General features: G+C 41.3%; 1 protein-coding gene across 2 annotated transcripts in view; it reads left to right on the plus strand.

Moving 5' to 3' along the window:
* Positions 1–18125, plus strand: part of HELQ (helicase, POLQ like) — a 449876-nt gene that overhangs the window by 96189 nt on the left and 335562 nt on the right. For both annotated transcript variants that reach the window (XM_069236329.1, XM_069236338.1), the window contains exon 8: positions 16649–16794. In XM_069236329.1, the coding sequence (XP_069092430.1) occupies positions 16649–16794 (146 nt within the window). The remainder of the gene's footprint in view (positions 1–16648; positions 16795–18125) is intronic.

An 18125-nucleotide genomic window follows, 5' to 3' on the forward strand; every position in this document is an offset into this window, starting at 1 on the left:
ACATTAAAAGAAGCAATAGATATTGTGCAATCTGTAGAACATATAGCAAATTGTATTAAAGAGATGGCAATGCCAAGTGAAATAATAGCTAACATTCAGGGAGAGAAGGCATGAGATGTATCTAAAGTCCCAAATAAGAAAGATTTATATTGTAAAAAAGGGCACCAATCTGTTGGGGTGGCACACAACAAAAAGAGCTAGACATTACTCTAGACCCCAAAATAAAGTACAAGGTTTTCTCATAGATTGCTCTATAAATGGGCTGGACATTTGTAGTGAGTTCCCAGAGTTATTGTCAGATAAACTTGGCCAATTACGAGGTTATCAACACAAAATCAAAATAAAGAGTGGTGCTAAACCAGTAGTACGTGAACCATATCCTGTTCCTAACATAAGAGATCCTTTAGAAAAGGAACTTAATAAACTATGGCAGTTAGGTGTTATACAACCTATAGATTCATCAGAGTGGTTAGCTCCTGCTGTAACTGCATCTAAAGCTAATGGAGATGAAATTTGTTTTTGTGTAAATTTAGGCAGCCTAAATGAAAACATCTGGGTTGAAAGACACTCCTTACCCCACATAAATGAGATGTTAATTACCATGGGTAATTACCACAATGTTAAAAGGGGTTCAGCACACCTTATGTTTCCAGGATGACATTTTAATGTATGGCTCTACAATTGAGGAACCTGATAATACATTGCATGAAGTTTTAAATAGGTTAATGAATGCAGGTATGACTGTGAAGAAAAATTGCAAATTAAGGTTAGTTCAGTAGATTACTTGGGCCATGCTATTTCAAAAGAAGGTTTTAGACTAAAAACCAGTTTATTTCAGGCACTAAATGATGCTCCCTATCTCAGATAGATACAAAGATGATTTAAAGTCCTTCATGGGTCTCATTGACTATATGGCAAAGTACGTAAAACAGTTTTTCTGATAAATGTGATGACCTATGTGCACTTTATTTTTTTTTTTTTTTTTTTTTTTTTTTTTTAAAGGAAAATTGTGTGTTAAAAAAAGCACAAAGAAATAGTTGACAAAATCCGAGAAGAAATAATTAATTCATCAGCTCTGAGTACATTTGATCCCAAGAAGAGAACAATTCTTTCGACAGGAAAGAATGGAAGAAAAATAATTGCTTTTTTCTCTAGGTGCTTGACAAAATATGAAACTAATTATTCCGTGATCGTGACAGCAGCCCTAGCCTGCTATTGGGCTGTTAAGCATTTTAATTCTTATTTGTAGGGCATAAATATTACTATACATACTTACATATGTTTTAAAAAAAAGGGGCTGAACACAGTACTACTCCTAGGTGGATATTTGGCCTTGAAAACGTTTGTTTTGAACTAGAATATGCACCAGGAGAAGAGAATAAAAATATAGACTATCTTCCTTAGAACAGCAAGTGCAAGAAGAATCCATGAACAGTCCCATTTGTACCATAACCCTACTTGCCGTGTCTGAAGAAGAGTGGAAGGAATGTGTGGAGAAAGACTATTTTACTCTTAAATGGAGACCAATCAGATGTAGTGAACTTAAAGACAAATTAAAGGACTTCTGGGAGGTTAGACATTAATTAAACATTCAGGAATTAAAAAATCATACCTCCTGAGGCATTGATTGTAACTATAGTTACCTGGCTCATGAGGGCCATTTAGTCAGAAGCCTTACAAAAAATAAAGAATACATTCTGTTTTCCGAGGATTGATTTGATAATTGAACAAAAAGTAAAAAGACTGTATTATCTGTGCGAAAAGTGACAGAAGCATTCACAAAGCACCTCGGTCACCTACTGAGGTACCTTGTGAGTCCTGGAACAAACTGGCTGTTGACATAAAAAGACCCATGGAATGGGTGGGAGCATACAGAAAGTTTATGCTAATCTTAACTGACTATACTTCACATTGGATACTTAGCAAATAAGTACACCAGATAACTACCTCCAGTTTAATTGAAGTCCTCAAAGACACTTTCAGCAAGGAAAGAATACCAAAAACAATAATTACAGACAATGAAGTTCACTTTGTGTCCCAAGGAACGAAGGATTTTCTAAAGAGACTTGATATTAAACATGAAAAAACAGCATTGTACTGTCCTAGGGCCAATGGCCTTGTAGAAAAGGCAAATCGCATGAAAAGGAGTCAATTGCAACTAGCCATAGTAAATGTTCAAGATGTGGAAGATTCCTTACAAGTTTGCCTTCTGGTCATACCATACCATACTTCACCTAATCTTGTTACAGGAATTTCTCATTTTGTCTCACTTAAATGTAGAGAGCCTAGCACTAAAATGATTCCTAATTGGTTAGGTGGGGAAAACATATATCAACATTTACCCAGACAACCTCCAGGCAAAAGTACATAGGTACAAGTAAGGAGGAATACATGGAACATCTATATTTAAGCAAATACTATCCTCCTCACCAAATAGATGAAATATATCCTAATGTAGTAAAATTGAGCAGTGGTCAAATTTGGAGTACAGATGAGCTCCCAAGACACTATCCTAAATAACTGATGTATCCTTGTCTCTTATTGGTCTTCAATTAATTTTCCTTTACTTTCTAGTTGTATATTTATGATCCCCTTTAAATAAGGAGGTAGATGTGTTGTTTATAGAATATAGTTAAATATTAATGGAAAGAGTGTAACCTTGTTATTCACTTGTGCCCCTCCCTTTGGAACGTCCCCCACCCTCACCTCATCTCACCTATGGACTCTTAATTGCAGAGCTCGATTTAGAATCTTGGAAGTTTGGAGAATTGGCAATTGTAGAGAGCAAGTGACTGGATAAAAAAAGTCTACCACCTCATCTTGCTTGTTTCTTTATCAAATTTAACAATTTAATTATTATGAACTCCATTCATAATAGCATAAGACAAAGTTTTAATGTAGGGAGCCTCGAACATTAGATCAGTATAGATCACTTGATATTCCATCAGGTCCAGGGGCTTTGCCTACTTTTCAGTGCCCAATAGCATTTATGGTATGACTGAGAGCAAAATATGGAGTATTCAAGCAGCTTAACAAGTTATGTATGACTAAATCTGCATTGGTATCATTGCACTGCATGCGCATGACGTGATTGAATTAAGATTACAAATTTGTAAAGTGGTAGACCTAGAATTGCGGTTGAATATAATGATCTGTAACTGTTTGGCCATTGCGACTTCCATGTACATTTATACGCCGAATGATGGTGAAATCATCCTTTCTAGAGACATCTAATCATGTCTCTTTGCCTCATCCCAATCATGGTTGCTTAAACCAGGAGTTCAATAATAATGGAACTTAGCTAGACGAATGAAAGTGGGTTGATGGGCATTTATAGATGAAATCAGCTCAGATTTCGCTAGTCACCAAAATTTGTATACTAAAGGTCTTTCTTAAGTTTACTAGCATTATCATCTTTGGGGACCAAGAAAAAAAGTATTTTTTAGCTACCCAAATAAATATGAGTGCAGTTCAGAAATTGGATGTTGCGCTGCTATGAAAACTAGCACAGGGAGCGACAGAAGTATAAAACCAAGTACAAATGCCCTTCATGGCCCAGTATTTAGGGCCATTTGATGGCCCTTTGGTTATTGGTTACCAGAGATTCCTCTGGTAAATGACTAGTAATTCCCTCGGAGTCAGACAATGGAGAGTCACATAAATAGATGCATTTATGATTCTAATCAGATCTTGGAACAAATAAAAAATCTGCCATTTTGTTCCAATTGACCATATTGAACATTATTCAATCCTGTTCCTTTATTCCCCTCACTCAAAATATGTGCACTTCGGCTGTATCAGACTTAGATGGACCTTTAGAGCCATGGAGATCAAAGGAGATGGTAAGAGAAGCTAGTTGTACAGCTTCCGTTGATTAGTTTTTAATGCGGTCTGTGTCAGTACACGGGATACCCAAAACCTCATCCTCATCTTCTCTGACACGAAGTACAAAATCTAACGGTTCAAATGTTGTATTAAAATCACCTCCTCATGTTATAGCTGGTCCGGCTGAAAGGCTTGACAGATGCTCCCCCAGAAGAATGGCAGTATGGGACACTTTACCTGGAGGTACAAGGTGGATATACATTTGTATACTTTTACAATGTTCCCATTATGGCTTGGAAGAGTCAACATGAAGATTAACGAAGAGTTCACTGAAGTTTTAACCCTACTCAGAAGTCCGGTAGGCTCCTGTCTGCCCTTAGAGGAAACAGTTGGAATGAAAAAGGTCAAATGTCCAATCAGTGGACTGCCTCTGGTAGCCAGGTTTCCTGTAGCAAGCATATGGTAGTCGCCTATAAAAGACTGCCATTGTGGGTCATGTGATTTCTTTCGTAAGCCTGCAACATTCCAGAACAACACATTTATAAATCCATCTCCCTTGGGGTTTGCTTTGCTACCCAATTTAGTTTGGCCCAATAGCTGGACAGATGAAATGCTTTGATGACAGGCAAAGACAGACACAACGCTCACTGCAGGCATACATAGGCTCATAGGAGTGCAAGTCGGGTAGGAGAAACTCCCTACTTTGACCCCTCCTGAGGAAATTGGTATGTGGGTCTTGAAGTCCCCCAAAGCATCAGCAGACCATCCTTGTTATTTAATTTCTATATCCATTCTATGAAGAAAACAGTCTCTTTTTGATACTTGTTTTCCCAGCAATGGCAAAGCCAATAGGGCAGACTTTAATGTAATAAATTAGATGAATAGCACATACGGGCTCTATACAGCATATGTGAATGCCTATGTTAAATACATTGGCTAATGGTTTTGCTCATGCTTATTTCCCACATGTTGTGGATACTGAAGTGTCCCAGTTTGTGGTTTACCCTGGAAGAAAACACGAAAATGAATATAATGTGGCATATTTTTATATTTTTTCAAAAGTGTGGAAAAAAGTGCTGTGAAAGACATTTTCCCTAATAATTACTTGAGGGGGCTGCAAGAACTGGACCTGCAAGCCAGCAGGACCTCCAAGTCCTGTGAGGATTGATAGTGAAGTGCCCAATAGAGGTGATTGAGTCCATATATCGAAAAACCTGGTGCCTAGTTGCATGGTAGGGAGTGACCTTAATAAGTGGCTTTCTCCATTACCCCTGGACTCACTAACTGGAGTTCCCATGACATTGATACAGGGGCAGCTTGCTTGTCAATAACCAAATGTATAAGCTGTCTGATAATGTGAGAGCCAGTATCAAAGATGCGGTTTCTAAGATGCTGGAGCTGGTGTGTATCTCAGTGGGTTTGGTGCCAAAGGCTGCTCTAAGGGCACCACCACAGAACTGAAATTCTATGTTGACTATAGAGGACTCAGTTCAGTCATCAAAACTGATGAAAACCCCATTCCCAGAGATGATGAGATAATTTACTGGATAGGGACTGCCAAGTTCCTTAGCACTTTTGACTTGATGTCAGTGTATTGAAAGATTGTCGTAATTGAGGGGTCCTAGGAGAGGTCGTCATTCTCTACCCTGGAAGGGCACTTTCAGTTTAAGGTTGTGGCCTTTGTAGGGAAGAATGTCCCTCCCTGGAGGAACTTATTTATGTGGCTTGCAGGTGCCCCCAAAAGCACAATAAGATCTGGGGCGAATGGTGGAAATATTATTGGATGGAGTAAATATTAGAATGTTCTGTATTGTCTGCCTGTCAGTCAAAATGCATATTTTTGTTTACACTGCACTGTTTGTTGTCCTAAACTGCTATATCATTAAAAGTTGGTTTTTTAAACATAAACTGTCCCTGCCACCTTCCAGAATTTGGTCAACCAAGTCCTAGTGGGTCTAGAAAACTTCAGTGCAGCCACCTCATTGACATTGCTGTCTTTGGAGCCTACTAATGTGACTACCTGCACCACCTCAGGGAAGTGCTCCAGGCTCTGCAACTGGCAGGCCTTACTTTTAAGGCCAGTAAGTGACAGGGCAGAGACCTGTGGTTCACTTGGACCACCAAGTTGGTGGAGGCTATTTACAACTTCTCCTTCCGAAGATTCAGACCTTTATGGCCTGGGAGCCTCCCAAGATCCAGACCCAGGTGAAAGCCTTGTTAGACCTTAGAGGGCATTCCAGTATATTTGTCAAGGGAGATAGCACTGTTGTTGCCCCCCCTGAGCTGACTTCCAAGAAGCAGGCAAAAAAGGTGATCTGGTAGAGGTGCGCCAGAATGCATTTGGCACCCTGAAGGAAGCCATGTGTTAAGAACTAGTACTTATGACATTTGACCACAGCAAATAATTCCTTCTAAATTAATTTCTAGCTAAATGAGTAGGGCCTAGACTAACCAGCAGCCTTTACCAGCCGGCAGCTACTGCCTAGCGGACAAAAGAGGAGTGCAATTGAGAGGGAAACATTTTCAGTGGTCTGGGCACTGAAGAACCTTCGACCCTTGCGGGTTGGGACACATTTCTGGGTTAAGACAGACCACTGACCTCTCAGATGGCTTATGCAAATTCTGTGGTGAGAATCCTAAACTGTTGCGGTGAGCTATCTTTGTACGGGGTATGGACTTTACAGTGGAACATTGCCCTTGGACTGACCATGCAAATACTAATGGTCTTTGTAAGTTTTTACTGCATTAGCACTGTCAACTTCCATGAGGGTAGGTGGTTCTCCCCACCTTCAGCTGGTGGGTGATGAGGTTGGGGTCATCTTTTGCATGGTGTCCAACTAGACTTTTCCCTTTACTGTTTTTGTTGTTCGGTACACTTTATCCCTGGTAAAAGGCCTGTGTGCCCCACCCTTTCAACATATTGAAGTTGAAGTTTTAATACTGCGCACCCAGGCTACATGCCAATTGGTGTGTGCCAAATTCAGCATGTCAAACTAATCCCCTTTGATAGGCCTAAACCTTCCTTTTAAATATTAATAAGTCACACCTAAGTACTGCCAGTAATGCAGTGTGCTTGGTATTTGAAAGTAGGTCATGTAAAAGTTGAATGTTACAAATTAATGTAACGGCCCCAAATTAGTGAAAAGGCCCCAAAAGCTATTTTCACTGTAGCTTTGTCGACTCTTTCATTGGAAAGCATTGGAATAGAATAATACATTTAATGGCTACTATCTCCGGCTGAGATCAGCTGCAAAGTTCATTCTTTGAATTTTTTTAATATTTATTACAAGCCCAAATAACTGAAATTGAATTCATAATAAATATTTTAGAATAGGTAGTTTAAGTAAATGACCTTTTTCCTGCCTAAGGCCTCTGGACGCCCATTATGTGTTGCATCTCTCACCTGGCTGTTGAATAACCCCATTGATGTGTGAAAACTGCTCTTGTATTAGGACAAAGGCCCTGGTTTTGGGGAGGAGTCTCTTCCTCAGACAGGATGACCATCTGAGCTGTGCCCAGAAACTTTATTCGGTTCCAAGAGTCCTACCTCATCATAGGCAAATGTTAGCTGACACTTGGGAAGGGCCCTCCTTTGTTCCCTTAGCCGGGTAGGCATCAATCCCAAATATGCGAGGAGCTTCCCCCAGAACTGGTTCCGCAGAGAAGGTTTTTTTAGGGAGAAAGGTCTACTGCAAGATTACTTGTAGTAGGGCACACAGAAAGTGCAGCAAATGTTTGTAAGGTTTGCCCTGGGAATCGTCACACCCTTGTTACGGAGGGGACAAGAGTCAGATCTGTGATGAGAGATGAGCATAGATGATTGAACCTGCTTTACCTCTTGCTGGCAAATAAATAGGACAAAGAGGTGTCTCCAAAGTTTATAAGGGTAGGACCTGTTCAATCTCCAGGGAGGCAACAAGAGGCCTTTCTCCTGCAACTGCTCTGCTGAGCAGTTCCAACTAGGCTCCCCTGCTACTGGCCTCTGCTGGAGTCAGTCTTGACACCCAAGTGCTGCCCCCTAGCACCCAGGTCCTGTACCCTTAGCTGGTGTTAAAGTGTACTCCTCCTAAAGCATCCTGAAACCTTGAACCTTTTGGCTGCAAAGACCACTGGAGGAGTGGGACCATCCTCCCAAGCCGATCCATAGAAGGTGCTTTGCTGCTGGGCCAATAATTCAGGTTGCCTCTACTCAGAACTTTTCCACAGCAGCAAATCTGATTCAGCAGGACCTCGCAGAGAAGGTATCTGGCCTTATAGAACCTTCTTTGGCTATGGCCTACAGCCTTGCCCTCTCCAAGAATCAGAGCTCCAAAAAAGTGTCTAAATCTGAAGGTGTAAATTTTCACTGGGCGAAGGTGCAAAACAAAATTCAGCTGGTGAGGGAGCTTTCCTGGGCACAAAATTAAATTTCTTCTATCTGGAGATTTCCCACCAAAAGTCAACAGTTTCACCATCACCTTGTGCAGTAGCTATCTAATGACGTGGAGCCCTCTTTGGCCACTGTCTGGTGCCTTGTCCAGCTGAGTAATATTGACTCCCGTTTCTGACTGGGCCGAACCCGTTTTTTGTGCCTAGCCCATGCTCCATCTCAGCAGTCTTAATTTATGCCTAGGGCCCATTCAAGTGCAACCAGATGAATGCTAGTTGGCACTCTTTTTGGCACTCTTTTTATATTTAAACTTTAAAAATTCATAACTCCTGTTTCCCTTATTAAATAGTTGTCATTCTAATTATTAAAATTAACTCTAAATTGGATGAGGTTTTTCCTTATGTGGTGTTTTGGCATTATTACAGTTTTGAAATTACATAAATACTTAGTGCGTTGCCTCTACGTTATGCTTGTCTGCTCCATGCGATAAATACCAGGGGTTTAGCTCAGGTTCATTTAATGACTTTAAGGGTCGCCCTCCAACTAATACCTACACACACATTTTATGTTCACTGCTTTGACATTCATAAGGCATTCTGGGTTAGAAATAATTACATGAACTATGTAACCACACCATCCTAAATGTCTCTGCCTCTCTAACGACTATGGTTTGTAGGCTTTCCTTGATGAGAGGAAATTGAGATTTTTTTTGCCATATTCCTGATGTTCACACAGCATTCTGGGTAAGAAAACCTTCAGGATCTGTGCCTGCAACACCACACTGGTTTATCCTGGGCCTCTAGTCCTTATAATTGGTCAGTGTTGGTTGGAGTCTGAGTGTCTACCAAACCAAGCTCAGTTGTTTCATTTATCCCCCATTGAAATAAAAAATTGAAATTGTTTTTTTTCTATCATATTATTGTCATACGGGCTGGCATAGAGGTAGTAAATCTCAATTCTACTCTGTAGGGTGACAGAAAGACTGTCTTCGGCCTGAGGATGTATGGTCAGCCTGCTGCCAGAAGGGGATGCACCTCCCAAGCCCACCTGCTGCATTATTTCAAAAAATTTATTATGTTTGTTCAGTTGTGCTTTCTGCCCCTTTTGGGGGTGGGGTGGGGGGGGTGGAAAGAATCGGGGCACACTCCACAATCTGTCTCCCAAAGAGGCATAAAGACCTTTAGGTCTTGGGTGTGAGGGTAACCTGATGCCAGCTGGGTCTCGGTTTCTCCCTTCCTCTATTCCCCCCCCATCCTCCTGTGCCCCCTCCCCACCCCCCCTACACACACACTCTCTCTCTCTCTCTCACACACACACACACACACACACTCTCTCTCTCTCTCTCTCTCTCTCTCTCTCTCTCTCTCTCTCTCTCTCTCTCTCTCTCTCTCTCTCTCTCTCTCTCTCTCTCTCTCTCTCTCTCTCTCTCTCTCTCTCTCTCTCTCTCTCTTTTTTATTGTTTACTGGCTGAGTTTTTTTGCACTCAGAGAGCAGACATTGAGAACATCCATATAGTTGACAACCATACCAAGGTCACTCCTTCGAACATCGCCAATGATCATATCTAGGGTAAGTCTCCCTTCAGTATCGACAGTCCAGAGCTGATCCTGATGACCCCATTGACAATAGCCTTGTCAGCAAGAACATTTTCTGCTCTCATCTCAATACACCAATGAAGATGACAGCAAATTTGCCCACCCACATTCTGTAGTCTGGAATCTGAGCTGAAAGCGGAAGTCACTAACCAGGATGTTGCCTCAAATACAGCATGCATCCCTGTACAGGTACATGTTTATTACATGCCTGAATTCGAGGAAGAAGTGCTTGAAGAAGTAGACTACAAAGAATATGATTATCACCCATGGACCGCTGTAGCAAACGCTCCCTTTCCATCATATGGACTGCGTCAGTACTATATAGAACCTGAAGTCATAAATGTGCATGTTGTATTTATGCATCATAGCAGCATATGGTAGAGAATGTTCAAAGCTTACTTCATCATTCATCTGGGCAACTAGCCAGTACCCCACTGTCTGCTCCATCCATGCCTCTACCAACTCGAGGGCCACCCCACCTCCACTTCCTTTGACTCTAGTTCTGGTAGAGACACCTCCCAGGACTATTTTCCTGCTGTGAGTTCTGCCAGCATCTAAAAGAGCTTGAGTTGTCAGATTTCTAATAGTACTCAGACTTGGAAGAAGGTGAGGTCTCTCAAATGCAGTGACGAATGGCATATTAGCCAAGGAAGAAGACAAATCCCCTTTTCAGCCAGAATCTCTATAGGATAACATAGCCCGATTCTAATGCTGTGATGGAAAGAGCAGCTGATATTTACTCTCAAGGAGTAGTCATGCAAGGAAATTAGGTCACATCCCCTACTAGACTTTTTTGATTTGGGGTGTGGGGGAGGTGGGCTGAAACAGGTGAAAATTAAGTAGTAGTGCTAGGAATTACATATGCTGCTAGCTGCACAATGGCTTCACTGAAGATAGGGTTGTTTGGTATCAAACATCTTGTATTGGTGAACCCACACTGATGCGAGTGTTGGATGTACCAACACATGCACCAAGAGGGCACCTTAGAGGTGCCCCCTGAAAACCTACCAGCTATTAGTGTGTTGACTGACTGGCCCTACCAGTACAGCCACGTGTCTGACCCCCTAAGGTGAGAGCCAGTGCTCTTGGAGGCCAGAGACAAAAGCCTTGCACTGGGTGGGGGATGGTGACATCTCTTCAAGGCAAGATGGACATTTCAGGGTGGGAAGCTTCAAAGGCTTAGCCATACAGGTACCCAAAGATGCAGGTCCCCCTCAACCATGACCTCCTCCAGTGATGGCAACCAAAATGGGCCACTCTACCTCTGCACCCTGGACCGAGCCAAAGAAGACCACTGGTATCTCCATGTCCCCCAGGCTCTTGAGACTTGAGCCCACTTGTTGGTACACCCAGACTGGTAGACCAGTCCACGTCTTCAGCCTTGTTCTGTGTTCCGTTCCCCCCCCCCCCCCCCCCTTCCACAGTGACCGCCACCTGATGGTCCAAGAACCCTCTGCACCCGGATGCCCTCTGGACCACGGAGAGGGCCACTGGTGTTCCTACGTCCCAAAGCATCGCAAGATCTGAGTCCACTTGGTGATCACCCAAACAGGACCCCCAAGTCTGAAGTCTCCTTTCACAGGGACCGATCACCATAGTAGCGCATTGAGCACCCAACGCTGTGTTGCACCCTGCACCCGGCCACCCCCATGCAGCTGAGGGTGTGCTGTGGGTGCTGCCTTAGACCTTGCCCACTACTCACCTTAAACCCAGGAGATTGGTCTTGTAATTCGCTGTACTCTATCTGCTTGCTGACTTTGTTTTCCTCCCCTAGGTTAACATTGAAGAACTCAAAAAATTGCAGTGTCCATTTTTGCAAGGGAACTATATGCTTAAAAATGTGTTTAATTTGTTTCAAAGTATATATAAAAAGAAGTGTTATCTCTCTAAATTGGTCTCAGATTTTTTGTTTGAGTCTGTGTCTCATTTATTTCCTCTGTGAGTACAACAAACTCTTAGCACTACCCTCTTATAAGCCTAACTGCTCACCCCACTACCACAAAGTAGAGCGTTAGTACTATCTACTTTTGCCTCTGCAAACCAATTGGGGATCTGGACTTTCTGCATGGTGTACATTTTAGTGCACCATATAGAGAGCCAGCTTCCTACACATATCTTCCATGTTATATGGGTGGAAAGTCTGCAGCCTTTTGCCTAAATGTACAAGCCAAGATCTTTCTTTTTTAGGTGTGTACTTTATTTGGGAAGCACAAAGACGCCAGACAAACCCTAAAAATGTATATAGATACTTTCAGATGCCTATGACCAGGTTAAATATCCAAGAGGAACCTAAGTCGAAGATGGCAGATCTTGCGACTAGAGCAAGAGAACCAACTAGACGTGCACCCATGATGACCAAAAAAGAGCTGACTCTGCACAGCTCAAGCGCACTACATTAGGTCAGGGGGAGAATTTTTGTTTTGGACATACCCTAGAGAGTTTGTATAGAAACCACATTTCTGCCCAAGCATGGAACATCATCCTCACTTGAAGGAGCTACAACAGGAAACTCTTGTCCTCCTCTGATACATTCTAGAGAAAACAGGGATTCAATTCCATTTTTTTTTTGTTTTATAAGAAAGAAAATGTGACGTTAGAGGCCTGTTCTAGATGTCAGAGAACTTAACAAGTTCATGGAGAAATAGTTGTGTTGTATGTTAATGCTCCAAAAAGACGTTATGCTTCAGAAATCAGACTCCCAGGATGCTTATTTTCAAAGCCTCATTCAACAAAACTCCAGAACGTACCTTCACTTTACAGCAATAAGTTGCACAATCAATTGAAGGTGTCCCCCTTCAGTCTAAAGTTTGCACCCTTGTTTTTGCCGAAGTTCCTGGGATGACCAGATCACCCAGAATACCTGTCCATGGACATCTGGCTCATCAAGGTTCCATCAATGGGAGAGGCAAAGACTTCTATGACTGCCTGCATCCATCTGTTTTACGGATGAGGCTTGACACTGAACACAACAATTTCTCAATGGAATCAGCAACAAACATCTGGTCTTGGGAGTATTCCTGGATACCCAACTTGGAAATGCCTTTCTTTCTTTGTCTGAGCCATGAAAAAGACCTTCTCTGTCAACAGCAACAACAACAAGATGATGTATTGAATACTTACATTAATATCAGCCACTGGCAATTGCACAGGGCCACATCCCAATCCAACATTTTCACCCACTATGCAACCTCAGGTTGGTCCCAGCCATATGCAAATCAGTCTTGGCCCTGTTCCTCATGAGAACAGTCCAGCCCAAACTGCCAGGCCAGGTCCTTCCAAATGGGAATACAAGCAACCTATGACCGGTTTCACACTGTTTGGGGATCTTCAGCAAGGTATAACTTGGTTGCTGTCGAACCCCACAACAAAATCGTGGAGCTAGGAGCCCTAAGACTAGTACTAAAATATTTTTGATCCTGAGATTAACAGGTCAAGTGGTCCTCATCAAGAGAGACAACATAACTTTGATGTTTTACATTGCCTAACAATAAGTAACACGATGCTGGCTTCTGTTGGAAGAGGCTCCACTATTACGGGACTGGGCCAACTAGAACCAGGTGGATTTCGCAGTGGACCACCTGCCGGTGCGCTAAAACTATCAATCCATTGCACTCATTTGAGCACTATCACAGTGCAACGAGTGGGAGCTCCACCAAGACCAAGTGGACTACATCTTCCACATAATGAGGAAGGGCAATGGCTAGATCTGTTCACCACATTGGATAACAAGAAATGCTGATACACCTGCAGCAGGTTTGGACAACCAGGAACCCAGGACAGTCTCTTTTCAAATAAGTGATGGACCATCTTTGCATATTCCTTTCCTTTGTGTTCCCTTATCCCCAGGGTAATGCAAAAGGTGAATGGGAATCACTGTAACTTGATCCCAATTGCCCTGTCTTAGCCATGGCAGTACTGGTAAGGTTAACTCCTAAGACTCTCCAAATTTCCAGCAGTGCCACTGAGGATGTGTTCTAGGCCCCTCTCCTGAAGTGTTTCTATGTATGTTAAGAAGACCAAGTTTTCCATCCATTGTGTGCTGTGCATCATCAAATATTACATACTTGCTGTAACTGGCCAAGAGTGACCTTAAGTATTCTGAGAGCCCACCTGGCTGCAATCTCGAAAATTAGGAGAAGGAGAGACGCCTCAATATTTCACACAGGAGCATCAAAGCCCATGAAGGATTTTTGTAGGGTGTTTCCTTGAATATGGCACACTACAGTACCTTAAGAGATGAATACTGTTTAAAGCCAACTCATGCTGCTGCCTTTTAAACCAATCCACAAAGTACAGCTAAAGTTGTTCTCTTGGAAGACAGCACTTCTACTACCAATTACATTGGCTTAGAGAGTTGCAAGCATTTACTGTAAAGGAACCTTTTCTCGATTTCCACAGGACAAGGTTGTATGACCATTCCCAAACTCATGGTTAGGGCCTCTACTAACTTTTATCTGAATTAACCTGTCACTTTACATTCGTTTTTCCCATATCCCACAACTTAAGGAGAAAAATCTTTACACTCACTGTGTGTGCGCGCGCACGTGCATTAAAGTTTACATGGAGAAGAAAATAGATCACTGTTAAACAGGGAATAGCACATCAGCCTGCATCACCTTCTGCAAAGCAAATCGTCCACTTCAGGGCATAATGAAGGAGAATTCCACCAGGAGTATGGTGATGTCTGCTGCACTCACTGCTTGTGTGCCTTTGCCTGACATCTTCTGTGCACCAAGTTCACCTGCCTCGATGTGAGCACTGCAGTCAGTTCAGCAGTGGGGCAGTCATTCCTCTGCAATCTGTTTTAGTAAAGCTATTTATGGTTACAGTGATGTACAGAATGCTTAAAACATGTGACTATATGAAACATACAAACGCTACAGAACTGGAGTTACAGATAAATAATGTAATTCACAAGGGCTTATATTAGGAGTATTCAGCAAATCTTACATTTACCTACACAATCTGATCGATCCCCATCCTATTATCTGTGCTTGACAAATTAATTTGAATCTCTTCTGGTCTTGCCCATCCTTTAACATCTTTAATCCAGTTGTCCCCCAGATGGGCATCTACCCTAATCTAATTTGCAGCAATACTTAGCTAATATAAATGCAAGTTATGCAGCACATTTACACATTTAACCTTAGTTTGAAAGGGGAGTATGCCAGAGTCATGCCTCAGGAGCCAGTGTTATTGGTGACTCTCGCTCCTCTATGAAATCTGATCGCAACCACTACCCACTACAGCTGCAGCTTAGTACATGACTAGGTCATGTCTAAGAATTTTGTACCGAATACACTTGGTGAAAACTTATATTAGTCCACATCTTAGTGATATTCTTCAGTGATTCACAGTCCTTGATCATGCTTTACTCTCCATAGTATTGTTCCGATTGGAGTTTCACCAGTATTCTTTTCTGGGTCATATTCCTTAAGTGACTTCTGGAGTGTCATTACATTTCCCCTTGAGATTCACTATCACTACTCTTGGAGTATATGTTATCTGTGTATCTCTTTAATCAATCTTCTGTATTGTGAAAATTGACCTGGTCCCACTTGGTAAAGCTTTCTCACCTTTTCAAAGGCTTAAATCCATTGTTTACATATATACCTCACACATCCAAATAGCCTCCTGTATTTCTGTCTGGATGTATACAATATTCTAGCCTCTTGGTTGAAGATAAAAATTGATTTTTACATTTTGATTTATGTTTGCAATCAGCACAAGTACAAGGTGGTGTTGACATGGCATTTTATTTTAGACAAATATCGACCAAACCCAAATCATGTATCACCCTTTTTTTTAGTAACTTCTACTGAACGTCTGTACTACATTTAACAGCACATGCCCACAATAAGAATGTGTCTACATAAGCCAGGCCCAACCTAAAACCAGATTCTCCACATTGGAGGTCATAAGTATTCCATTTAATGATCTCCCCAAATATTGTATCAACCATGATCCTCCTTTGCCTAATTTTATGCAAATAGTTTACCAGAGGCAAGCCATACCCGCAGCCCTGAAGTACCACCTGTTATTTGTATATTAGAAGCAGCCTTTTCACATTTTAGGTATCATTTCACTCTCTGCTTTGTAAAGTGTGTTTCTTGTAGACATGCTTACATGTTTGTTGCATCTCCTAAGGTTTAGGAAAACCGTTCTTTTTATGACATTGCTGAGAAACTGCACAATTCCCCCCAAAAAAAAAATCTACAAGTTGTCTCATTTACACAGCCTCTACCTGTTTTGGACTAAAATACATTTTTCAAATTTGTTAGTACCATTCTACATTTGTATGATTCATTCTAACGATGCGATTGTTAAATTTTTTGTTTCAGTGGCAATACTGCTATGATCTTCTGTGGCCTGTAGTCCAATTAAGAAGCAATCATTGGTCCCAAATTTGCAAGGTTGATTGTGATTGGCAGCAAAGTCCGGCATTGTTTTTTTTCAGCTGCACATGCTGTTTTGCACATATTTAGCACTATTCACTTTTAACACTGTGTACTTAAAGTTCCAAAATTCCCCTCTTTTTGGACAAAGTGCTCCAGCACTGAAAATAAAATCTTTTATTTTTTCTTCTGCAGTTTATTTGGCTTGCAACGGAGATCCTAAGCCAAATGTTTTACATAGAGGGAGACGTGCCCAATCAATAAATAACATGTTGCATTGATCATCCACATATCAGCTATAAATACATGATATCACTTCTCCTCATTTCATTGATATTGGCGGTTTAAGCAATACTTGGAGAAATGGTTAGACTGTAAACAAACCAGCATGACCAAATGGATGATAATTATTTGTTTGAACTAAAGGTAATATATTAAAATGTAAACAATGTTTGCTTCTTTAGTATTCCAACAATATGCAAAAAATTGACCCTGACCATCTGATAGCATTGGTGACAGAGGTTATTCCAAATAATTCCTGCCTGGTCTTCTGCCCAACTAAAAAGAACTGTGAGAATGTTGCTGAGATGATATGCAAGTACCTAAGCAAGTAAGTTTCCCTGATATCATTATTTTTTAAGCTTGCTATGCCTAATCACTATATCTCATTCCCCTAGTTGTAATGCTTGAAGTTGTGTTTTTACTTAAATGAGCCGACATTTTCATACCCGCTTCTTTTCCAGGCCATACAAAGTACTAACCATTACTAGTTGTGTTGTGGTAAGAACCGTATTAGTGTCTTTGATTGCACAGCCCGGAAAATATGTTGATTAGTTAGAGACCTGCGATCCTATCAGCAATGTTAACCAAATGTAGTTCAAGGTGAATGTTTTAGCAAAAGCCCCTGCTATATACATAGGTAGAAATGATGACAAAAGATGGTCTTTGTCTGCTTTCCAGTATCACACTTGATAAGACTACAAAGTAAAGTACAGTTACCCCTCAGTCTGTCAAGTGGGATGGGTGGGGCCGTGAAGGGTTAGGAGGGTTAAAGAGGGATGTAAAAAGTAATAAACATGGTATTTTCTCACTCATACTCCTGGATTATTTTAGATTGACTTACTTTTTGCATGCTACTACTGTATTCCAAAGTTTTAAATGTTTTGTTTTCAATTTTGTAATTCCAAACAGGTGGGCATATGTTATCATCTTATGTATACAAAAGTACAAGTGTTTGTTTAACTTTAGATGTAAGTATTTTGTTTTCAAGTTAAATTACTGTAGCTACCTTTTTCAGTGCATCTTATTTTTTTACCTTGGCTTCAGTAGATGCTTTTGTATGATATTGCAGAATAAGGGCATCCAGGGCAAGGACCAACATTGTGCTTCCTGGGGGCATTCATCCATAGTCATTAACTTGTGCTACAACTCTTACCTGAAGCTTCACTGCAATGGATTTGAAAGCTCAATTTTTTGCTGAAAGAGTTGCTTGTTGCAGTGTTCTTAAGATGATTATGCAAGTCAGGGGGGTACTTATGGCAGCTTTAGGTTCTATGGATGCTTCAAGCAGGTGTCTAGTTGAGGAACCACTATTTCTATTTTAGGCCCCCAACCTGCCTGTACTCTGTACCTCTAAATGATAGACCAAGCACCATTCCAAAAATGGGAAGATAACCAGGATGGATATTTAGATGTTTTAAAGTCTGGTTGCACTATTTCTTAAACCGGACATGGTCAATATACCGAGAGTGGAACATGGAACTATAACAAGAATAATCGGATGATGTCCCTCCACATGCATTAAGCCTGTGGTCAATAATATTTGAAAGAGGGCTTAACCTGTGTGGCCAAACTGTTTTACTATAGAGTACAATGAAACTTAAACTATGTGACAAAGATTCTTGTCTTTGTGTTTATTAATCCAAAAACGAATTAAAAAAA

The sequence above is a fragment of the Pleurodeles waltl genome, chromosome 1_2 (genome assembly GCF_031143425.1).
Source record: "Pleurodeles waltl isolate 20211129_DDA chromosome 1_2, aPleWal1.hap1.20221129, whole genome shotgun sequence".
In the NCBI taxonomy this organism is placed as follows: Eukaryota; Metazoa; Chordata; class Amphibia; order Caudata; family Salamandridae; genus Pleurodeles; species Pleurodeles waltl.